Raw genomic sequence first — 26,251 nt, forward strand, 5'->3', positions numbered from 1 at the left:
ACTAGCCGGTGTAACAATACCCATATTAATGTTCGCAGATGACACATTGATCATTTCCAAGACCCCAGGTGGTCTCCAGAGAGCCCTGACAATCTTCGAGGAGTTCTGCTTGAAACGAAGCTTGGAGGTTAATGTGACGAACGAAATTTCTGGCCTTCAACCCGCACAGGGTCTTTAAGGGGGTATTCAAATGAATGATAGTCTGCTCAAGCAAGTTAAAGAGTTTACTTACTTGGGGGTTAACATCCAGGATGACCTGAAATGGAACCAAGAAATTGATTTGGCATCCTTAAAACACCGGCAATTGACAGGGGTGTTGCACACGGAACAGAATACCTCATTCTCCGAGCCAATCAGCCTGGTACTTGAGATTTACAACATGAAAGTTATCAGATCAGCCCTTTATGGATAAGAGCGCTGGGGTTGTAAGAACATTTCCAAGCTCACTTCATCAGAAAATCATTTTTTTAGAAAAATTACCAGTTTACCACAGAGTACCCAAATGTGTCCCCTAATGTATGATCTAGGGATAAAATCAATCGCAGATCTAGCTAAACTGCTGTCCTCTTTTATACTGGCAGAGACTCTGGACTACTCCAGAACTGGCAGCATATGCGGCTGGTTTCCAAGATATATTAAGGGCAGATACTTTTCACCAGATAAATTGGCTACGGGTGGTTAGAGATACTCTATCAAGTATTGGTATGAAATCCCTGTGGGAGGATCCAATAAAGCTCTACCTTTCCCACGAAAAAGATCTTGACCGATAAATACTGGGAAATGGTGCAGTATAATATATTTAGAAATAGTGAGTCATCCTCTCTAACTGGAGCTTTCCTGGAAAGTAAATTAACCCCTAGTTTGGAATTCTATTGGGCTCTAGTCACAATCGCATGACCGGTAGCTATATTTTCAGTTCAGGGTGGGCTCACTACCTTTAAGAGCCTTCACTAGTAGATGGGCTAAACACAGTGACAATTTGTGCCCGGTATGTTAGTCTAGTAAGGAATCGCTGGCCCACTTATTCAGTATTAGGGTATCTTTCATAGATTCACATGCCCGAATCATTCCCCGTCGTCGGGATGGGAGTCCCCGGTACATAAATAAAGTAATGTCTCACTAGATATATAGAGTAATAGGCCAAGGGCCTCACCTTAGTAACATATCCACGTCCTTTTGTAAAAAAGGACCAAACTTTGGAGAGGAGCCAATCCGCTATCACCACCCTCTAGAACCTTCCTGGAAGGATCTCTAGTCCCTCAGATTTTCTACCGCACGTCGTGCTAAGGGAGTCTCCTCTGAGCTATGCTCCGCATTCCTTGTTTTTGGCTTTCCAGTGCTTCTTACTTCAAAATTCCAACTTCGGGTGAAGTTGTCCAGTTCTTCATGGCAGATACTCCAAAGAAAGGCCTTTTTAGGTCTTGTGCTTCCTGTGGAAAAGAGACTTCATGTGGACGATCAACACAAGGACTGTCTCTACTGCCTTTATCCGGATCACTCCTCAAAGGACTGTAAGGTATGTCGTACCTTTTCCTCCAAGACCCTCAAAGATCGTGAGGGACACCTCTTAATTTGGCTGCAGAGGCTTAAAGACAAAGATTCAGTAAGGTCTTCTGAGGAAAGTGAGGGCTCTTCAATATCTTCGCAGTCCTCTCAGAAAAAAACAAGGGTGGCTTCTCCAGGCCCTTCGTCGCAGCCACCTCAAAAGAAGGCGTATAAAGTCTTCAGAGGTCCCTGGTAAGGGTCTTTCAGCAAAGGTTTCTCCTCGGGAAGTGCTTCACGCCTTCAAAAAGCCTTCTTCCACCCCGTCGACGACTACTTCGTTGACGAGAATCTCCATCTCAGGCATTGTGTGACCTCGTCCATGACCGTTTCAACCTTTGTCGCGTCTGTCATTATCCACGTCGACGACGACCACTCCATTGTCGACTGCCGGTAGGTCTGTCTCGTCGACGCTGAAGATAAAGACATCGATGTCCAAATTGGCTTCGACGCTGCGCTCGCCTACGACTGTGTCGACGACGACACCGTCTACGTCCACTTCGTCGACAAGGACTCAGTCGACGACCGCTACGTCGACGAAACCTCCATCGACGACGATACAGTCGACGACGGCGCTGACGACGGGACCTCAATCTACCATGGTGCCCGTCGACAGGACCGTCGACAACGGATTCCAACTTAAAAAGTACGTGCGTGCATCTGAAAATCACAAAACGTACGCTGACGCCGGCCCTGACTTCATCTAGTAGGGTCCAGCTCTTGCCTCAAGCACATCTTTTAGAGGAAGACCATTCTGATGATGGCAGTATGTTTCGTACGGCGACAAGCCCATCTCAACTTAACGTTAAGTACCAGGACAGTTCAGAATATGAGGATCAAGGGCAGGAAGATCAGGCAGTTTCTCATGAAGAATACCATCCGCCTCCACCTCCCATGGTTTTTTTACCGGCATCTCTAGTTTCTGACCTGCAATTCCTCATTTCGGACTATAAGCAGAGGTTTCCCACTTCTGCAACGTCTCCGCCTCCAGTTGTGTCTCCACCGCCAAGACCGCGGCCTCCACCATTGTGTTTGCAGTCTGAGCCTGTCACATCTCCACCTCTGCTTTCTACAGACGATGAGGAGGATCAACATGAAGGGGAACTTCAAGATTCCCAATCTAATTGTGATGAGTGGGACGATTATGTACTCCCCTGTCCAGCTTCCCCAGTGCCTGCTCCAGCTGACTCTCCTCCTGAGGACATTGGGGGATTTCACAACATAGTGGAAAGAGCGGCGCAGTGTTTTCAAATACCCATGCTTTCCCACCATCAGGATTGCTTCCTCTATGATTTTAATGAGCCTTTTAAGAAATCCGTCAGATCTATCCCTATTATAGATTAAATATAGGATCAGGGTGTTAAGATAATGCAGAACCCTTCCTCGGTACCTCCAGTGTTACCTCGTCTAGATAGAAAATACAGAGCTCCAGATACTGCTCCAGCTTGCCTAACCGGCCATCCTAAACCAGACTCTGTAATCACACAAGCTACTCAGCGGAAATCAAAAAATCCTTCCGCTCTGCTGACCGCTCCTCCGGACAAAGATGGTAGACGGCTTGATGATATTGGCAAGCGTTTCTCGTCCATGTCCGCATTAACAGTGCGTGCATCCAATTCTTTGGCACTGTTAGGATGCTATAACGAGCAGATGTGGGCAGATACCGCTCCATATCTTGCGGCCTTTGCAGATGACTCACAGGAAGAAGCAAAAAAGATCTTGCTGGAGGGCGAACGATCTGCAGCCAAGATCATAGACTGTGCAATGGATATCGCCTCTACTGGATTTTGCCAACTGGCTGGCGCAGCTGTACTACGCCAGGGTTGGTTAAAGGCGACTTCGTTCCGACTGGAGGTACAAACTAAAGTTTTAGACATGCCGTATGATGGTCGGCTTCTCTTTGGAACACACATCGATGAGGCTCTGCCATCATCAGAATCTTCCTCTAAAAGATGTGCTTGAGGCAAGAGCTGGACCCTACTAGGTGAAGTCAGGGCCAGCGTCAGCGTATGTTTAGTGATTTTCAGATGCACGTATGTACTTTTTAAGTTGGAATCCGTTGTCGACGGTCCTGTCGACGGGCACCATGGTAGAGTATAAAAAAGGATACCGACACGGCTAGGGCTTTGGGTACGCTCCAATTCAAGAACCCATCTTTTCGTGGCTCAAGGGGAATAGGTCAATCATTTGCCAGAGGTGATTACCAGCACCGATCTTCCTTTTCTTCCACTCAGCAATATCGGCCACAATACCAGAAACGTCAACCGCAATCCACCTACAATAAGTCTTCCTTTCGTGGCAAAGGAGGACGACAAAGACGCTGCTCGGTGACAATGACTTCCCACTACCACCGGTCTCCAACTCCTCTCTGCCCTCCAAGGTCGGAGGAAGAATTTCCCACTTTCTCAACAATTGGAAGCAAATAACAGACCGTTGGGTCCTGCAACTAGTTCAATTCGGACATTCACTAGAATTTATTCAAATTCCTCCCCAAACCCCTACCCGACCTATGCTTCACAAAAATGTAAGTGCGCTGCTCCAGGAACTTTCAATTATGCTCCAGAATTCTTGGAAAAGCAGTCGTTTCGTATGGTTACGATCCAGGAAGTACTACAGCTACTCAATGCGGACGACTACATGGTGTCTTTATACCTTCAGGATGCCTATTTTCACATCCCGATCCACAGCAGCCACAAAATAATTCTGAGATTCGCAGTAGCGGGCAGGTATTACCAATTCCGTGTCCTGCCGTTCGGACTCAAATCGGCGCCACACATTTTTACAAAATGACTTTCTCTGGTGGCCGCATATCTTCGACAGCAACACCATCGGGTCTTTCCATATCTGGACGACTGGCTCGTCAAAGCACCCTCTCTAGAAGGCGCATCCAGGTCTTCCGACGCCTGTCTAAGGCTTTTCGATTTGTTTGGGGCTTACTCTCAATCAGGACAAGTCCGTCCTTCAGCCTTCCCAGCGTATAACTTTCCTGGGTGCTACTCTCGACACGCTCCAGAAGAAAGCGTTTCCCTCGAGCGAAAAGACCAGCTTCTTTCCTTGGCGCTTCGCATATGATCCAAAAAGTCTTACTGTGCGCCTTTTCAAATGCCTGCTCGGGATGATGTCTTCCTGCATTCTACTAGGTGTCGCCTTCACATGCGCCCTCTTCAAGAAGCGCTTTCATCTCAATGGGTCCAATGTACGGGGTCATTCGACGATGTCATCCAGGTTACCCCTCAGATGATAAAGACTCTACGGTGGTGGATTTGCCCTCAGAACCTTTCTCAAGGCTTGTCTTTCTTGCTTCCTGCTTCTCCACATACCATCACAACGGATGGGTCCCTGTAAGGTTGGGGAGCTTTCCTCCAAGAAATCCAGATCAGTGGGAAATGGTCCCTTGCCGAAAGGAAACTCCACATAAATCTCCTGGAGCTACGAGCGGTTTATCTCGCTCTTCTGGCATTCCTACCACGAATCAGGAATTCTCTAGTGCTTGTGTGGACCGACAATACCACGACAATGCACTATTAAAACAAGCAGGGAGGGACTCGTTCTCTAACACTCTCTCACGAGTCGCAACAAATCTGGAACTGGTTGCTACTTCACAACATTTCTCTTCGAGCAGAGTATGTTCCAGGAACACACAACGTTATGGCCGACTCTTTGAGCAGACAACAGACAGCATGTCACGAATGGGAGGTGAATCAGCGGACTCTCAACCGCATATTTGCTCAATGGGGCACCCCTCTTCTGGACCTCTTTGCTACCAAGCAGAATGCCAAATGCCAACACTTCGCAAGCTGGCATCCCCAGAAGGGATCTCTAGGGAATGCGTTTTCGATCGCATTGTGCAACGTCTTTGCATATGCTTTTCCACCAATTCCCCTGATTCCCAGGGTTCTCAGGAAATTGAAAGCGGAACCTTGCACGCTCATCCTGATAGCTCCAGCTTGGCCACGCCAACACTGGTTCACGGAGCTTCACCTTCTCTCCCTGGAACCACCGATCCGGTTGAAACAGTTTCCTTCTCTTCTCACTATGAACAACCAACAAGTCCAGCATCCGGATCCAGCATCTCTCAGATTATCAGCTTGGCTCCTGAGTTCAGAGTTCCAGGGTCTAGACATACCTCTGGACTGTAGAGCAGTTCTGGCTTGGGTTGAAGCAGATGGTACTAACAAAACATATTCCTTAAAATGGAAGAGGTTCTGTATCTTGTGCAAGTCAAACAAAATACACCCTCTTTCATCCTCTCCAGAGCAAATACTGCCTTACCTTCATCTGGCGAAATCTGGCCTTACTCATGCCTCCGTTAAAGTCCATCTGGCAGCAATATCCCGTTTCACGAGATCCTCTGCAGGCCCTTCTCTGTGGTCTCATTGGTTAATCAAACAATTCCTTAAAGGCCTGTTTAGAACATTCCCTCCGGTAAAGACTTTACCTCCTTCATTGGAACTCAACACGGTTCTGGCTCAGCTTATGAAACACTCTTTTGAGCCAATACACAAAGCTGATCTTCAGTATCTCTCCTCAAACAGCGCTCCTTCTAGCCCTACGCACGAATCCGAAGTTTATCCCTAAGGTTCCGTCAAACTTCCATCACAATGAGCCTATAGTGTTGCGATCCTTCTTTCCAAATCCTCAAACAGTGGCAGAAAAGACTCTACATTCTTTGGATCTTAAACGCTGCCTGAAATTCTACATTGACAAGACAGACATTCCGCAAATCCAACCAACTCTTTGTGGCTTAGTCGACCTAGGAAAGGTCTCCCACTCACTAAACAAAGTATCTCTCGCTGGATCTCCGCAGCTATTACTTTGTCACCAGCAAGCGGGGCAGCCCCTGCTCTCCACAGTTCGAGCCCATTCCACGAGGGCAATCTCTACTTCAGTGGCACTTTTTGCAGGTGTGCCCATTGCGGACATTTGCAAAGCGGCAACATGGAAGACGGCGTATACATTTACCAAGCATTACTGCTTGGATATGGAACTCTTGAAAGATGCTGCAGTGGGTCATGCGGTGCTCCGTCATCTATTTCATTAGAGGTGAGCCCTTCCTTTCATCCCACCATCCTTTCTTTTATTCGCACATTTCTCTATTGTGTTTTATTCCTTTGCTATTTCATTGCTTTTGGTACTTTCTATTTTCACGTTGATATATTATCTGGTGAATTCATATATACTGTACCTTTCGAAATGTGCTTATTGCTTACTACTCTTATTCAGGCATGTGAATCTATGAAAGATACCCTAATACTGGATAAGGAATGCGTTACTTACCTGTAACTGCAGTTATCCAGTATTGGTATCTTTCATAGATTAATATGCAACCCACACACCTCCCCTGGAAGGACTCTCTTGGGTCTCTCAGTGATACAACTACTTGGCACTGTGCTTACGAAAATCTGAGGGACTAGAGCTCCTTCCAGGAAGGTTCTAGAGGGTGGTGATAGCTGATTGGCTCCTCTCCAAAGTTTGGTCCTTTTTTTACAAAAGGACGTGGATATGTTACTAAGGTGAGGTCCTTGGCCTATTACTCTTTGTCTAGTGAGACATTACTTTATTTATGTACCGGGAACTCCCATCCCGACGACTGGGAATGATTCAGGCATGTGAATCTATTAAAGATACCAATACTGGATAACCGCAGTTACAGGTGAGTAAAGCATTCCTTATTGTTTGTTAGTATTGGATATGCTGCCCCACGTCTGGTTTGGTTGACACCAATTTGTAAGCTTTTAGTAACCAGTTATAGCGAAGCAGAAAGAATCCTACAAACTGACACAACCCCTATATCCATAGTGATGGCGAAATATTAGAGGTGGTCATGGGCAATAAGATCACGTTACCTCCGTCCTGTAGAAGGCTAAAAAAAGGTGTATAACTGCACTCAATCTAACAAATGTAGCAGATATCAGGTGGAATTAAGTGCCTGTCCTAATTAATTGTGCTCTGTAAACTGCATTCTCAACAAAAAAAAAAATGTATATTAGTTTTATACGGGTTTTAAAATGTTATATCTAACAATTTTAAGATGATCTTATTCTCCAAATCAGGCTTTGTATTATATTTGAGCTGGTGTTTTACGAGTTTTTTTTATGTATGTGCTTATATGACTAAATATGTTGAATAAAGCTTGATTAGATTGGTTAAATGAGCGTCCTTGAGTTCCAGGCACATGATCATTTGTTGGGGAGGAGGAGATCTATAGCAGATGGATGCCTTCCATCTTGAAGTGACTTTAAAACAGCTGCTAGTTAATCTCCTTCAGGTTGATCATCGGGCATTAGCCACCATCCCTTTTGTCCACTACGAAGAGATTGCTTTAAAAACCCTTGGTTGAGGAGAGGTTTGCACCATTGCCCCTTTGCAGAGCAGCTCCGATTCTTCCACATCCACTAGCTCGGCGTGAGGGTCGGATAAGACCAAAGGAATAGGGGAGCTTCCCTGGATGGAGAAGCTGTAGAACTCTTATGTGGAAACCCCAGTCTGTCTGAAGGACCCATGCGGCGAAGGTAAGGGCTTCCCAGTATTGCGCAAAATCCTGAAGTCTGCCACCAAGACTCTGATGATGAAAAAGGTGACCTCTTTTCTTGATTGGCTCCTCGGTTGCCACAGCCTCCGTGTCCTCTCTGCGCACCCCTATGATGGGGGTAACCTCTGGTGAGGTAATAGTTGCCAAACTTGGAAGCGTCCTGGTACTGTCCCCTCTTGGTGCCGCCTGCTTTGCCGGAGGCTAGATGATGTGCGTTGTTGGCCAAATGCCACCTCTTCGCTCAGCCTCTGTGAAACCCCAGGGCATGAAGATGTGATTTATGGACGCCTGGGCTTAGTCCAGTGAATTAAAGGTTTGCATGAATTTCCCTAGCTCCTGAATGAACTGGTCGCCGAACAACTCACCTTTTGAATGGGACCTGCCTCAGGTGTGGCAAGGTCCCCCAGTTTGGGGTCAGTCTTGATGAGAAGTGATCGGCGCCGCTCTGTGGCGATTGCACAGTTCTCATTCCCCAGGAGAATGATGGCTCATTGAGCCCAGCCAGATTGAGCTCAAGCAGACGAGACCTCAGGGGAAATCGGAGCCCCAGATGCATTGGCGTCTTACGTCATATGCAGGATAGAGGTCAAGGGACCTTAGATATCCAGGAGTTTGTCATGGCAAGCCCACCAGGACTAGTCTATTCCCCTTCTTGGGATCACGCATCTACATGCCTAAGAAGGTAGCCATGCGCTCATCGATGTTAAGAGTGATTACCTCTTTGTACCACAGGGATGCACGTGGGCACTCTGCCCGCAGGCAATAGTGGATTTCTTTATCTAGTGGCTTACAAAGCCGTCCCATGACAAAGGCCGCAACCTTGTCTGTAGGAACCCATTCTGAGGATCAGAATTCATCAAGGGCTCCGCGTCCAGCATATTGGAGAGAGCCTGGGAGGCATCCTCTGCTGGCCCATCTTGTGCATGATGGGGCGAGGGGAGAGGGGCGCCACGGGCGAGACCCAGTCTCATGCTCCCTATTTGAGCCAGAGGGCGAGTGATGCTTGTGAGGACGTTGGTGGGAAGGATGGGAAAAGGGTCCCTGGTGGCCCTAATCCTGAAGGCCTGGGTTCCTGGTGGTCCAGGGGCAGAGACTGAGTGGTTCAAGAAGGCCTGGTCCAGTCCGGCAAATGTGCCGATCGACGCCTGGCGTAGGATTACTCTTGCACATGGGGAGTGGTGGGGGTGGTACCTCCCATAGGTGCAAGGATCATAAGCCCCAACATGTCTTTCCTACTAGGGAGGATTTTGAAGCAACGCGCTGCGTATTGCAACAATTGCCTCTCCGGGGGGCCACCGCCTGTCAAACCGCTATGGATATGGAGGCGTCCATAACCTCACAGAAATGGTCATCAGTGGGGAGGTAGGTTACACTGTCCTCCTGATAAGTCTCCTCAATGACGCTCATTATGACCAACAGTGTCCTAGACAGAGGGCAGCACAGCTAGGCAAGCAAGGGTATAAATGCTGGGGCTTTAAGCTGATCAGCGTGGGTGAGGTTTACAGAAGGTTCTGTGGCGCTCTACAGAAGTACACTTGAAAGTTGTAATGAACTCAATTATGTGCGGTGCTTTGAGGTGGAGGGGGGGCGGGGGGGGGGGATCACCCACTCCCCAGTTGGACGACCTAAATCACTCAGTTTATACAAAAAATTGGTTTCCCCAGTACACGCTAATGTCAACGTGTATTACATAAATTGTTGATATTTGGTATTTATGTATTAGGTTTATTCTCATATGTTCTTGTTTGGTTCTTTTTTAGCCTCTTTTTAGCCAACACTTGTTTCGTCGCCCATTGCAGATGGCCGCGACTTCCTCAGGGCTGTTTCATCAGTATAGTTAGTGTTATCTTTTAACCGGTTGTAATTTCGTCCCGTTTCCCCAATTAGTTCCTGGTCTTCGTTAATTTTTTCTCTCCCAATCTTGTCGGTATTATCCCTTATTTGTTGTCATCCGTATTACCACCTTCTGAGTGTTGGCTCGTGCAGCCTTCCGTTGTCCCAGCGAGTACGCTTCAAGCTGATCAGCGAGGGTTTCAGCAAGGTTGGGCTCTTCCTACTCAGCAGTGCTGCCCAGAAGGCCAGTAACGAGGCGAGACCCTGCAGGACACCACCGACTCACTGGGTAAAGGACATGCTTGGGCTGGTGTCCAATCGCCTCCAGCCACAGAAATGCGCTAAGCACTTGAAATACAGACCCCCTTGTGAGGGCGTAACTCTCCAGATGTATGGGGCACCAAGGCACGAAAGTCGAGCGGCCTGCCATGCGGTTTATGATTGAGATTGCCCCCCGGCGCAGGGCAGTGAGGCGCTGTGCATGGTAGATGTGGCTCTTTGTTTCTTGCCTCAGCAGTGCCTATCTTCAATAATACAGTAGGTATATTTTATTTTAACTTGGTTCATCAGTTTTAAATGTAATAGCATAGTAACGTCATAGCGCATTTACATCAAAATGTTGTGTTCATCTCAGCATGCTTGCTCCATTTTTAGGAGTTGGTGATAAAGAATGTCCAGATTTAGGATATTCTTAATCGGATTGCTTTTCACATTGCAATTTAAGATTGCAATCTCGCGTATTGGTCCAAACCTTTCCAAGAGTCAACCTCCAAGTCGCCTCCCTCAGTTTCCCATGTTAAGCCCTTTTTAGGTCTCGCGAGCCAAAGGCTCGAAAGAGACATTTTATATGTGGTACCCACACTTTTGGCTGGCCTAAACCTTGAGTGCACGAGATCACGTGCACAGCTGCTCCTCTGCTCATTGCATTTCCCCCCTCCCTTCTCACCCAGCCCTTTGATGCTCTGCTGGAGTACTTTCACTTTCGCCGCGTTGACCCTTGCATTCCCCCCTCCCTTCTCACCCAGCCCTTTGATGCTCTGCTCGCATCTCCCTCCTCCCTGGGCGTGAAGGGAGACAGAGCCATCCTGCTTGATTAATGACATTCTTATGTGTTCCCGTAAACGCTCGCTTTAGATCTTTCTCTATAACCTGTAACCCCACCCACTCTTTTCGCCCTCTCCATGTGTCCTGTTCTCCTCATGGGGTCGCGCTCTTTGCTCCCCATGTTACCTCCCTTGCACCCTCCTTTTGCCCCCTCTTTGCCCCTTTCTCCCTCTCCTTGCTTCCTTTTCACCTTCCGTACTTTTTCTCCGTTCTCCCACTTCACAAGCTCCTCCCGCTCTCACTCGCACGTACTGCTCCATCAGTGCCAGAAGCTTCCCAAAGGAGTGAGTCACGGCTGCCAGGTGGCCCCGGGCCATGCGTGGCACTTTCAATCCGAGCAGAACTCCCACCCCGCATGCACACGCCTCGAGGCGCACTACAAACACTGTTCAGTTTTGCGTGTAGTCACAGTTCTACCACAGAAATGTACACATTCTATTGCTTACAGACTTCAAGCCCATTGCACTCTAGCCTGTGGGCCCCGTGAACTGTGGAGAATACAAAGTCGGACTCGCATGTTCAGCACAAACTCCCCCATCCTCCCCCACCCTCCCAAAAAATGGAAAGGCACAAGTTTAAAACTTTAAAGGGCTCCGTTTATTATCGGAATGGCACCAACATCGTATTTCTGGCTATGGCTCCTCACACTGTCTCATTAAGCAAGCCCCCCCCCCCCTCAGCCGCTGCCAAACCGATACATTCATGTGAGTGTTTTAGTACAACGCGCACACAGCGCACTTTCAGTTCTGTGCCGGTGCTCATTACAGCGCGCCATGGGTATACACAGGCACTGCCCAAGGTGGCTATTAACAAACGCTGTATAGGTTTCACGCTGCCAAACAGATCCATTCATGTGAGTGTTTTAGTACAACGCGCACTTTCAGTTCTGTGCCGGTGCTCATTACAGCGCGCCATGGGTATACACAGGCACTGCCCAAGGTGGCTAATAACAAACGCTGTATAGGTTTCACGCTGCCAAACACATCCATTCATGGGAGTGTTTTAGTACAACGCGCACACAGCGCACTTTCAGTTCTGTGCCGGTGCAAATTACAGCGCGCCATGGGTATACACAGACGTTGCCCAAGGTGGCTATTGACAAACACTAAAAGGGTTTCAAGCCGCTACCCAAAAAACAATACATTGATATACAGAGCACGTGCACAGTTTTGCGTGTAGCCACAGTTCTAACACAGAAATGTACACATTCTATTGCTTACAGACTTACAGCCCATTGCACTCTAGCCTGTGGGCCCTGTGAACTGTGGAGAATACAAAGTCGGACTCGCATGTTCAGCACAAACTCCCCCACCCTCCCAAAAAATGGAAAGGCACAAGTTTAAAACTTTAAAGGGCTCCGTTTATTATCGGAATGGCACCAACATCGTATTTCTGGCTATGGCTCCTCACACTGTCTCATTAAGCAAGCCCCCCCTCAGCCGCTGCCAAACCGATACATTCATGTGAGTGTTTGAGTACAACGCGTACACAGCGCACTTTCAGTTCTGTGCCGGTGCTGATTACAGCGCGCCATGGGTATACACCGGCACTGCCCAAGGTGGCTATTGACAAACGCTGTATAGGTTTCACGCTGCAAAACCGATCCATTCATGTGAGTGTTTTAGTACAACGCGCACACAGCGCACTTTCAGTTCTGTGCCGGTGCTCATTACAGCGCGCCATGGGTATACACAGGCACTGCCCAAGGTGGCTATTGACAAACGCTGTATAGGTTTCACGCTGCCAAACACATCCATTCATGTGAGTGTTTTAGTACAACGGGCACACAGCGCGCTTTCAGATCTGTGCCGGTGCTCATTACAGCGCGCCATGGGTATACACAAGCACTGCCCAAGGTGGCTATTGACAAACGCTGTATAGGTTTCACGCTGCCAAACCGATCCATTCATGTGAGTGTTTTAGTACAACGCGCACACAGCGCACTTTCAGTTCTGTGCCGGTGCTCATTACAGCGCGCCATGGGTATACACAGGCACTGCCCAAGGTGGCTATTGACAAACGCTGTATAGGTTTCACGCTGCCAAACCGATCCATTCATGTGAGTGTTTTAGTACAACGCGCACACAGCGCACTTTCAGTTCTGTGCCGGTGCTCATTACAGCGCGCCATGGGTATACACAGGCACTGCCCAAGGTGGCTATTGACAAACGCTGTATAGGTTTCACGCTGCCAAACCAATCAATTCATGTGAGTGTTTTAGTACAACACGTACACAGCGCACTTTCAGTTCTGTGCCGGTGCTCATTACAGCGCGCCATGGGTATACACAGGCACTGCCCAAGGTGGCTATTAACAAACGCTGTATAGGTTTCACGCTGCCAAACCCATCCATTCATGTGAGTGTTTTAGTACAACGCGCACACAGCGCGCTTTCAGATCTGTGCCGGTGCTCATTACAGCGCGCCATGGGTATACACAAGCACTGCCCAAGGTGGCTATTGACAAACGCTGTGTAGGTTTCACGCTGCTAAACCGATCCATTCATGTGAGTGTTTTAGTACAACGCGCACACAGCGCACTTTCAGTTCTGTGCCGGTGCGAATTACAGCGCGCCATGGGTATACACAGACGTTGCCCAAGGTGGCTATTGACAAACACTGAATGGGTTTCAAGCCGCTACCCAAAAAAACAATACATTGATATACAGAGCACGCGCACAGTTTTGCGTGTAGCCACAGTTCTAACACAGAAATGTACACATTCTATTGCTTACAGACTTACAGCCCATTGCACTCTAGCCTGTGGGCCCCGTGAACTGTGGAGAATACAAAGTCGGACTCGCATGTTCAGAACAAACTCCCCCATCCTCCCAAAAAATGGAAAGGCACAAGTTTAAAACTTTAAAGGGCTCCGTTTATTATCGGAATGGCACCAACATCGTATTTCTGGCTATGGCTCCTCACACTGTCTCATTAAGCAAGCCCCCCCCCTCAGCCGCTGCCAAACCGATCCATTCATGTGAGTGTTTCAGTACAACGCGCACACAGCGCACTTTCAGTTCTGTGCCGGTGCTCATTACAGCGCGCCATGGGTATACACAGGCACTGCCCAAGGTGGCTATTGACAAACGCTGTATAGGTTTCACGCTGCCAAACCGATCCATTCAAGTGAGTGTTTTAGTACAACGACAACCACACACACTCAGCCACACACACACTCAACCACACACACACTCAACCACAAACACTAACAGAACAAAAAACCACACACAAACAGACACACACACAACCAAACACACACACAACCAAACACACACACAACCAAACACACACACAACCAAACACACACACAACCAAACACACACACAACCAAACACACACACAACCAAACACACACACAACCAAACACACACACAACCAAACACACACACAACCAAACACACACACAACCAAACACACACACAACCAAACACACACACACACACACACACAACCAAACACACACACACACAACCAAACACACACACACACAACCAAACACACACACACACAACCAAACACACACACAACCAAACACACACTCAACCACACACACACTCAACCACACACACACTCAACCACACACACACTCAACCACACACACACTCAACCACACACACACTCAACCACACACACACTCAACCACACACACACTCAACCACACACACACTCAACCACACACACACTCAACCACACACACACTCAACCACACACACACTCAACCACACACACACACTCAACCACACACACACACTCAACCACACACACACACTCAACCACACGCACACACTCAACCACACACACACACTCAACCACACACACACTCAACCACACACACACACACACTCAACCACACACACTCAACCCCACACTCAACCACAAACGCACACACTCAACCGCACGCACACACACTCAACCGCACGCACACACACTCAACCGCACGCACACACACTCAACCGCACGCACACACACTCAACCGCACGCACACACACTCAACCGCACGCACACACTCAACCGCACGCACACACTCAACCGCACGCACACACTCAACCGCACGCACACACTCAACCGCACGCACACACTCAACCGCACGCACACACTCAACCACACACACACTCAACCACACACACACTCAACCACACACACTCAACCACACACACTCAACCACACACACTCAACCACACACACTCAACCACACACACTCAACCACACACACTCAACCACACACACTCAACCACACACACTCAACCACACACACTCAACCACACACACACTCAACCACACACACACTCAACCACACACACACTCAACCACACACACACTCAACCACACACACACTCAACCACACACACACTCAACCACACACACACTCAACCACACACACACTCAACCACACACACACTCAACCACACACACTCAACCACACACACTCAACCACACACACTCAACCACACACACTCAACCACACACACTCAACCACACGCACGCGCACACACACACTCAACCACACGCACGCGCACACACACACACTCAACCACACGCACGCGCACACACACACTCAACCACGCGCGCGCGCACACACACTCAACCACACACGCGCACACACACACACTCAACCACACACGCGCACACACACACTCAACCACACGCGCGCACACACACGCGCACACACACACTCAACCACACGCGCGCACACACACTCAACCACACACGCGCGCACACACACACGCACACACTCAACCACACGCACTCAACCACACACGCGCGCACACACACTCAACCACACGCGCGCACACACACACAACCACACGCGCGCACACACACACGCACACACGCGCGCACACACACACGCACACACACGCACACACACACACACACACACACGCACACACACACGCACACTCACTCAACCACACACACTCACTCAACCACACACACTCACTCAACCACACACACTCACTCAACCACACACACACACACAACCACAAACAATTTTTGGGCTGACAGCATAAATACGCTGTCAACAAACCCGATGAACACTCTGGAAAATTTAGAAAGTCACCCCCAACTTTCAAACCATCTTGCTGTTGCAAAGTGTGTGCTGTACACATGGCAACACCGTGCCACAGCGCACTGTTGCAAGGAATGCTTTGATCCTCGGAGGCTAACAGACCTCACTCTCTGCATTAGTTAACCCCGTCTTGGCACTGCATGAAAACAGGGTACACACTGTCCACCATGAAGTGAGACATTGTCCTCGGGGCTGGAGATCCTATTTAGCAATCTGCTTTAAACATTGTGATTCATTTAGGCCATTAAACATAAAGGAGCACTGGGAACGCTGATAACATGGATTCCATTTTGAGTATTGACTACAACTTTTAAAAAGCACGCAGTACTGAAACAAGCATTTACACTGCAATAGGTCTCGCATTTAAAAACAGGCATTTGCAATGCACTAGATCTCGCATTGACACGAGTTTGAGATATTGGCATTGCACATAACAATGCATTTTTTTGGGGATTACTTTTTGAATACTTAAATAGAAAGGATTTGTTATTTACAATACCAATAGCTCCAACTCCAAATGCGAGACCTATTGCATTGCAAATGCTTGTTGTGAGAAGTTGGCCTGATGTATGATGTCACTAGTTATAGTGTACACCTTATATCAGTCCAAATACCCTTATGGTGATTGGTTGTAAAGTCAACCTTATAGACCAGCTATCCTAGTGGTAGCATGGACAAGAGCAGTCTTAGGCTAAACTCTGAATGGCATGTGAAGCCAGCTGTGATACCATATATAATCCCTTGAATACCAAATGAAAGGACACCACAACAGATATATATATAAAATAAAGTGTATTTATTCTAAGCAAACCCTCAGCACTCTTTATGAGATTAGAGGTAAGTACAACACAGTCTTATTTAAGCATACATTAAGTCACACAGGTAAGTAATACAGTTAGGCCCTAGGGGCCACGCACACCATATACTAAGTAAGTGGTATAAGAACTGCTGTCACGGAAATAGAATAGGCCTAGGCCTAGGGAATCGCTGGGGCTACACTACACTAGCGTTAGTTAGGAAGTGGGAGGCCCACGGGATTCGTGTGCAGAGTGGAAACACTCACGCGTAATGCGTAAAAGTCAATAGCAATAGTACAGTTTAGAAAACGGTAGATTTAGGACACTTCCGGAGTAGCTAGGAAGTTGAGACTTGAAAACTAGACACTAGGATAGTCACTATCCTGATGAGCACCGGAGTACCCAAGTTACCTAGCCCACAGGCTGCGGGTGCATAGGGGTGAAGATGCGTCGTTTTCGTCGTCGACTCCTATGGATGCCTGAAGAAAGATGCTGACAGGCAGTCAGTGAAGAGTGTCCGGTGGATCCCAAGGCTGGGATCAAGAAGAGAAGAAACCTGCAAGCAGAAGGGACAGAGTCAAGGTCACTAGCCAGTGACCACGTGGAACCAGGAAGGAACCAGGCGATGTCGTGAAGAGTTGCAGGTGAAGGTGAAGCTTGTCGCTGCAGCCAGGAGGACCAGGAAGCGTCGAGGACGACCAGGACCAGGAGGCGAGCTGTCCCACGAAGGCTCTTGCTGTCGGCGGCGTCGAAGTTGGACTAGGACTCACCAAGCCTTGGCAAGCGGAACCCACGAAGAACAAAGGACTTGCTTCTGGTGCAGACCAGGAAGGTCTGGGGTGCTTCTTCTTTGCAGAGAAGCGGGAGCCAGTCTGGAGGAGCCAAACCAGCGCAGAAGATTTCAGGGTGCGTCGTCACAAAGGCCACTAGCCAGCGGGCAAGCAACCGGACAGACGCGGCAAGCAGGAAAATGCTGAAGGGCCCCACGCAGGACTCGTGGAGTGTGGGGGGCTGATCTTCGGTGCAGATGGTGCTTGGGGTTGGGGCTTCTCAATCCCCGGTGCACAACTTCGAGGGTACCTCAGAAGCTGCGCTGTAAGTTACTAGCCACTTTTCCCAGGTAGCCGGTCCCACGTCGCTCGTCGCCTCCACGGATCTCAGCTCTGCTGCAGATGTGGATGAGGGTCGGAGAAGTCTGGAAGTCAAGGCTCTGGTCGGGCTCTGCAGTCGGTTCCTCGTAGAACGGTCGCAAAGCAAAGGGTAGTCTCTTGATGGTGCCTGTTTGCACAGGGTAGCCACTCCTTGGCTAGAAGGGAGATTCTTCAGTCTTCTTCTTTCGTCGAATGTCGAAGGTCCAGAGTTTCTGTTCAGTTTTGCAGGTTCAGGATAATCTAAAGTCTTGAGGCCCAACTCCCACTCTTATACTAATCTGGGGGGCTGGGATACCTGCTAGGTCACGCCTTATGGGTGGGACCTGGGAGGGGGTGGTTACACCCACTTCCCTTTGTCCAGTTTCGCGCCAGAGCTGGGGCTGGAGTGCCCCAGCGCCGGTTTGAACTGGACTATGCAAGGAACACCTTGTGTGCCCCAGGCATGTCTCATTCCTTTCAGCCCACCCTGCCCCAATACACTAAAGGCTGTCTGGGGAGGTGCTAGCACCTCCCCAAGCAGGAAACCTATTGTCCAGGCCTCCCTGGCTGGGATCACTCCCAGCTGCAGGAGGTCAGACTTGTGTCGTGGCAGCAGCATCCATTTTGTGATGCTGAGGCTTTGGTCAGAGGCTAACAGTTGAAGTATGATTTTAACATGTCTTTCCCTCTAGAAGGGGGGAATAATATTCTCATGTCCAGAAATGGCATGGGGGTATTATTCCCTAGTGTTAGACACCTTACACGACATGTTTCGATAAAGCCAAACCATAGTTACCATAACCGTCTAAGATTATAAGGTACTTTAAGAGTATATGGTAGGCTATATCATAGAACAGCTATAAGGACTTGGTTCCGAAAGCTGCAGACAGGCTCAGCTCATGCTAGAGCACCATCTCACATGTTACCAAGCACTCTGCCTCCAGGATTGTTAAGGCCTGCCATAGGAGTGACTGATAGGTACACATGTGTCTATATGTAAGTTAGGTATAGGAATACTACACCTAAGCAAGGGGTGATTACACGACCTTGCCCCAGCTGAGTGATCAGCCAGTTGTGTCAAAATGGAAGGCCAGGCCAGGGGTGGCATAATACATGCTGCAGCCCCTGGTAGGCCTAGGGTACACCTATGCCCTGGGTACCTAGGGTACACTGTACAGGGTCCAATAAGGTGATCCTTACCAATTGGTTATGTACCTAGGGTACATGGAGTCCATTTTAAAGAGAGAGCAGACAGCCTGAGACCCTGAATGGCAGGATCTCAGGCCAACTAAGTCGAAAAACCAGCTAGGCACTAGGCAAAAAGTTGGGGGTAACCATAGTCAGATATCCACCTTCCTACACTTGTTAATTCTGTATTTTATCCTACGAAAAGTTTTGAATCCATTGCTGCTTTTCTCCTCCCATTTCCACTTATTGTATGTGTGGTTGTCATTGCATTGGCCCAATTGGCCAGTGCTACTGACAAGTCCAGGAAACTATTGCCATTTTCTTAGCTATGCGGTAGGTCATTTTTGTGGAATTTTCATAAGAATGGTCTCAAATATCATACGAGGACATAGGGAAATCATTTGATTTCTGTTCATACCCTAGTATTGTGAAATTCTTTGTTTAGGTATATACTATCAAGCGATCATTGACACTTGAGCTTCAGGAAAGTCTTGTTTGTCTATGCAGTGTTTAAGTGCACACCAGTTGACCCTTTTCACTGTTGGTGGGCAGTATATACAGGCTTCCCAATCCTTCTTAATACAGGAAGAAATTCAGTGTTATTACTCACCCTTTGCACCTTACTAGCTCACAAGTGTAGTTTGTTTGCCATGGTGCGTCCATCTTGCTTTAAAGATTAGATAACCGACCTAGGTCCAGATGTGAAAAGCATTTTTTTCTGTTGCCAATGGCCCGATTTGCAGAATCCAGCCATTTGAGACTGGAAAAATGCTCTTTCTGATGTACAAAACATATTGCTACCAAATACTGATTCAGTATCTGAAAGGGGCGTCCGTTTCAAATACTGAATCAGAATGGTATGCATTAATGTTTGTGACAAAATTCCGGTCACAGAACAGTACTCCCTTACCGCCAGTTACAAACTGGTGGTAACCCAATAATAAAGGGGATGGAGTCCCTTGGAGACCCCTTCCCCATTGAGAATGTTAAATCAGTAGTTGTTGAGAGTAGGCAGTGGTCCCACAGAACTGCAAAGTTTCATTTTTTCTTTTTAAACTCATCCTGTTTTCTTTAAAGGAAAACAGGCTGCATTTAAAAATAAATTGCTTTAACAAGTATTTGCAATGCAATAGGTCTCGGATTTACGCGGGTTTAAGCATTGTAAATGGCAATGCCTTTTATTTATGTTTTAAAATCCAAAACAAAAATAAAAGGCATTGTTATTTACAATGTCAATAGCTCAAACTCGCGTATGAGAAGAATGTTCCTGTGCTAAGTTATCCAGGATGGTATAGGGAAATGGTTGAGAAGAAGTTTTTGAGTCCCAAGGAGACTAGATGCCAATCTAGTATTAGATATTACGTGGCCTGAAACACTACGATGCTATTAAAATAAAACCAGCACAGAGAAACAGTAAATCTTTTAATTGTCCTTCGTAATATGCAACTAACAGCCATTGACCAATACAATAGTCCTGGCTTGTTGTAGGTGTAATGTTACTTGTTGCATCATATATGTGGATGCTATGACAGAAGCCGCAAAATAGCAGTAGTGTGGCACACTATGTTAAGCACAGATGTTTATCTTGCATGTTTTAAGCCACGCCCTTTATCAGATTGACTATGGCCCTTTGAGAGACTCCCCCACCACCCCAGTTTCTTCATCTTACTAGTTAGAAGTGGGCAGAACATCTGAGCAGGAGGGAATCGAGCACAGAAGTGGGCAGAACAGGGCAGCGCAAAACTGGATAGAACAGAACAGTGCCCAAAAGAAAAAGCCAGCAGAGAAGTGGGCAGAATAGGGCAGCACAGAACAATGCAAAATAGATCAGGGCAGCACAGAATAGTGCATAATAGAACAGGGCAGCATATAACTGGACAGAACATTGGAAAATGGAATAGTGCAGAAGGGAACAGGGCAGAGCAGAACAGGGAAGCACAGTGAAGACCAGCCGAGAGCAGAGCGGAATAGAACAACGAACAAACAGGAGAGCTAGCATTGGGAACAGAGGAGGAGACGCGGTTTGTGAAGAAAGAAATGAAAGGCGAAACGGGAAAAGTGAAGGACAGACGGGACAATAAAGAAGGGCGAGGAAGTGAAGGGGAATGGGGGAAGGCAGGGTATGCCGTACAAAAGGCAGAAGAGCGGGAGAGAGCCACAGGCCTTGCGATGCCACGGCAGACTCGGTGGTTGCAGACAGAGGACACACCCAATGCCATTATCGCTTGGCAGAGCAGGGCCACAGGTGATGTGCTGATTATATTAAGAGATGCTGAGGCTTTTGAGAAGGGGTCACACATTAGAAAATCCTTGACAAACATGAGAAAATGGCGAAGAAATTACAGAATTACTTACCATGCAATTCCTGCTGAAATGAGCCACTCTGTGCTACAAAATAACAGAAACATCGGCTTTGCAGAGGGTGCTATTGCAGGTTATTTTGGGGCTTTTTTAGGTGTTTGGCAAGGTACAGGAGATTGCAGGCAGTTGTGCTTGCTGCAGACAATGTTTGTGGTAATATCAGAGACATCAACTAATAAAACGTTCATCAAACCAAAACGCAATTCCACATACAACCAAAAAACAGTCCAAACACTGACCTATCAAACCAGGACTAACGGGTAACACTAACATCAAAGCCTGTGAGCACCTTGGCTGACTCCTACTTACTCATATAAACATGTATGTTTTCATTCTGCCGATTTTCAGCTGGTTGGTTCAATTTTATCACTAAGTGATACCATCACAACTGAGGCTTCTAAGAGCTACTGACTTGAACGTCTTTTCGAATATTTTTTACCCCCGTTTTATGTTTCTTTTGGACTGGGCGATTCATCTGGTATAAGAAAATACACCTCTGTTGATACCAGGTGATGAAAGACCTGCTTTTTTACGAACTAGGCAAGCAGGGAGGCTGCGTGAGTTGGACACGTGTGACAGGCACCAGTTTGAGCTCTCACAAGAACAACTCAGCGTTCAGTCCTTCCAAGGTTGGCAAATTCAGTGCGATAAAGGAGGTCGTTGTTCTACCGGTTATTTATAGCGCTTGGAAATTGTTATCATTGCTTGTTGTTGTTCTCCACTGTCCTTTTTTTGTACAGTGCTCTGTTTTACAGCTAATTTCATGCTCAACGCCTACACATACACAGAGGTGCTCATTAAATGCACCCTAAAAGTGCCTCATGTCGGAACACAGTCATCCTGTCTGAAACTTCCAACCTCTCCCCGTGTCCTGTTAAATGCTGTATATTTAATGTTTAGGTTCTAAACAAACCCTCCATTACGAAGGAATAATGCCTGTAACATAGGGTGTGGATGTAGCGCAGCGCCAGAGCAGCCGGGGATCCGGTTCGAGTCTTGGCATCTGCACAATATCCCGTGATTCTGGGCAAATCACTTCATCTCCCCGTAAACATGGACCGCGCCTGCATACCCCAGAGGTGATGTGATAAGCTGCGCTATATAACTTTACAAGCTTAACTCGTTCCCTCCGCGTATGAAGCAGCTCTGTGACCCCGGGGCCTCACCTCAAGGCACCACCTGACTGAACAAGAGACTATGTGGATGGGCATCCCGTTGAGCACTTCGATTGGTTAGAACATTGATGCCCCAGAGGAGACCACCTCTACTACTGCACCGGAAGAGAAGTTCCATCTGCTGTGCTCTGGAACGCATGCATCAGCAGCAAGTGAGCCGGTGTTATCATTGGTAATCAAAGAAAACGGGTTTAGTTTTCTCTTTGGCGCTCTTGCCCCATTGCACACCTCCGATGGCTCATATGACCGACTGCTTGTAGTCGGTGCTGCGGGAACGGTTTGCAAATGGAATCAGTTCAGTGCTCCTTGTTGGGGCGCTGCTTCTGTCTCCACCTACCGAAGCAGGAGAGGCAAACGAACCAAAGCCGCGCTTCACCTCGTCCTGCTTCACTGCTTGTGCGGTCTCTGCCTCCCTTTGTCTCTCATGCGCACGATGTAAGGCATCGTGCGCATGCGAGACAGAGTGCGGATTCGCCAACCAATGAGATGGCAAACAAGCACTGAAAATGCAATAGGGCTCGTTTGTACGCAAACCCTATTGCATTTTACACAGAAGTGCGGGGGTAAAAGGACACTAACGGGAGGAGGTGGAGTGGTTGTGTTATAAGAAGTTAGACTACAGGAGGAAATGAGAGCCACGGGAACAAAACAGTTTTTCTAGTAAAGGGGCTGATAGCCTCGTACGGATAAAAATGACATCATGGCCGCCAGGAGGCGGGATTAAGAAGCCAAGCACCAATGAGAATGCAGGAATTATGATAAAAGCCAATACAAAATAAGGCTGGAAAGTGGGCGGAGCTTCCCCCACTATACTATATACAGCATCTCTCTGACGAGAGCGCGCATTCGCTGCCTAGTCCAAGACCTAAAAAGGCAGTCGGACCTGGTAGTCTGCTGCCCTGTAAATGCTGCGAATCCCGAAGGGTCGCAAATTGAAACCTACCTCATAAATTTGCACAAAGTAGGTCTTGTTGCGCCCCACAAGTAATTGCTAATGAAACTCAGGCGTTTCATACATAAGGAATCCTCCCTTTCAAATTGATTTGGAGAGAATTTGAATTACGAAATCTGTATTCCTAATGTTTGTACGTCTGGCCCCCAGATTGTTTTTTAAACATCGAATTTCTTTCAATAAATGCTATGCTACTATTGATTTCCTGAACGTAAGCTATGTAAAGGCATACTCTCTGGTGGCCTTTTATTTATTTTTTTTAAACACTTTTTTTTTTTTTTAATTCATGTCCTGACGCGGACCTGTATTTTGACTTGGCAGTGCCCCCTAATTGCCAAATGTTGGCAGAAGATTGGAGGGGCCCCAACTATAATCTTGGGGTGTAGAATGGAATTGAAGTGTCACCCAGACAGGCGCTTCTGGGGGTGCACTATGACCTGGGAGGGAGCTGAGAGGATTGCAGCCTAATAGGTATGCCAACCATGATCGCCAAAAGGGACATTGCCCAGAAATAGAAAACTGCAGATCCAACCAAGCTGACTGACGAGCGGGAATTGATTGTTGTAGATGAACCTTTATACATCACCGGAGGGTGTCCTTGTAATCACAAATGGATTTGGGCTGTAAATGGTGGGATTTTGGTCTTGTTTGTCCTCTTTTTCAGTAGATCTACAATCTTGTGGGGTTGGTATCTTAATGGACTGTATATATGGGCAACCTGTATTTTTTGTTTACCATAAAACCAATAAATCTATTAAAAAGACTACTTTTGATCTTTTAACCTGCCTTCTAGAAAGTCCATCAGTTTGTTTGGATGAAGAGCTGTTTCCACCTATTGATACTCTTTCGGACCCTCTGAACAAGTTGGCTAGTGCATCAGATACATATGAAGGTACGGAATGAAACCGGTTTATTGTTGGGAATATAATTATATTTCACAGCTTTGAGTTTGACATTATATACACCTCTATGATAATCAAGCCCATCAGTCTGAGCCTTGAAACAGTTTTTGGCCAATATTAGTGGTTTACAAAAGACCTTGCACTTTATTTGTTTGTGTCACTGAGTAGAGGATATCCACCATCTAAATTCCTAATTAATAGCTGTATGTGTCCATCTTAGTTAAACCGTTGAATTTATTTAGTTGTCAAATTTGTTTCAGCGTCTTAAATCAATGGTCCTTAAAAGTTTATATCTTTTTCTTCCTTTAACGATTGGTTATGGTTTGGTTTCTAGAAATTGTAGGTTCTACTAGCCCCTTTGCTGCATTCCTGAAATGAGGCATACTTGTCTAGAGTATTCAGGTCAACCAGTTACTGCCTCAAATATGTTCAGGAACATTACATTTTCATACCTTCGCTGTGTTATTTTTTTATACACTGCTCATTCTTGCGTGTTGTTTTTACTGTCCTGATATTGGATGGGACTGGTGCACCTATTCAGTCTAAATCTGCCTCTATAATTTGTTTTCACTGAGAGCACAACAATCCCGTGCAGGTGTTGAGGCCTTCTTGGGCAGTTTCGTTCTGCATTTTAGTTTTATATTTCACATATTTTAGCAGACATCATTTTAGCAATGTTTTTACATGTTTTGTATGCACTGTTATTCTGAGAAGATGCTGAACATGTTGATTGTTTTTAGAAAGCCTTTCTCGCTATGTAATCGGAGCACTTCGTGCAAGGCTAGGACCACAGAATAAGATATTCTAGTGCTTGCATTGCCCATTTGGAGACCGCTTCTAACATCTAGACATCTCATTGCATCGGAGCTGTACCTCCAATACAGTGGTTTTTTTATTATATAAACTGTGCACTTACCTTAAGAGGTCAGAGGAGCACTCCGGTCATGACTGTCCTGTAACAAAGGCTGTGTTCGACATGCAGCTCTGCTGACGCTGATCTTCCATTTTGCAGAGAAGATTTACCAATCCCACTACAGGCCAATTCCCTGGGCAAGTTATCCAAGTATGGGGGTACTGATCGGTCAGAGTACCTTACATTATACCCATAGGGTCCGGGCCTGCAAGTGTAACCACAATATACAATTGAACATGAAGCGAGAGCTCCTTTGAGAAATTCTCACAACTAGAGTACCAGGAAATAGTTGAACCCTGTGTATCTCTTATGAATAATCCCTTATTTCCTGTAGCTAAACCAGATAATTCCTATTGCGTAGTCTTAGAATCTAGACATTTAAAGAGTTAATACATGCACCTTTTGTAATTCAAAATTCACACAGTGCGGTTTTAACCCCTTGAGTGCCCATGACGAGCTGGACTCGTCATGGGCCGCGGTTGCGCTGTGCCCATGACGAGTCCAGCTCGTCATAGACCCCGCCCGCTAATGCAACGGCCGGCACAGGGCGGGGAAAGGGGCGGGCACTCAAGGGGTTAATGAACAACTTTGTTAATAATAAAATAAATAAAAAAAAATAACCTTTGATATTTCTTGTGGGTTTTTTTTTCTGCCAAAACATAGCGCCTGAAAGCAGAGATCTGACTGAGTTAGCACTGGGCTCTCAGCGCTGCTTTAGTCTGCTCCTTCAGTGGTATAGGCACAATCTTGGA

At 47.2% G+C, this 26,251-nt stretch overlaps 1 protein-coding gene across 9 annotated transcripts in view; it reads left to right on the top strand.

Annotated features, from left to right (window-relative positions):
• The window catches only part of TDRD6 (tudor domain containing 6), a 2,207,410-nt gene that overhangs the window by 445,101 nt on the left and 1,736,058 nt on the right, over positions 1–26,251 (top strand). For 8 of the 9 annotated variants that reach the window (XM_085610557.1, XM_085610549.1, XM_085610550.1 and 5 more), the window contains exon 2: positions 24,478–24,576. The exons of the other annotated variant lie outside the window; for it this stretch is intronic. In XM_085610557.1, the coding sequence (XP_085466683.1) occupies positions 24,478–24,576 (99 nt within the window). The remainder of the gene's footprint in view (positions 1–24,477; positions 24,577–26,251) is intronic. 9 annotated transcript variants of the gene reach the window in all.

Source organism: Triturus cristatus, chromosome 6 (assembly GCF_964204655.1).
Source record: "Triturus cristatus chromosome 6, aTriCri1.1, whole genome shotgun sequence".
Taxonomy (NCBI): domain Eukaryota; kingdom Metazoa; phylum Chordata; class Amphibia; order Caudata; family Salamandridae; genus Triturus; species Triturus cristatus.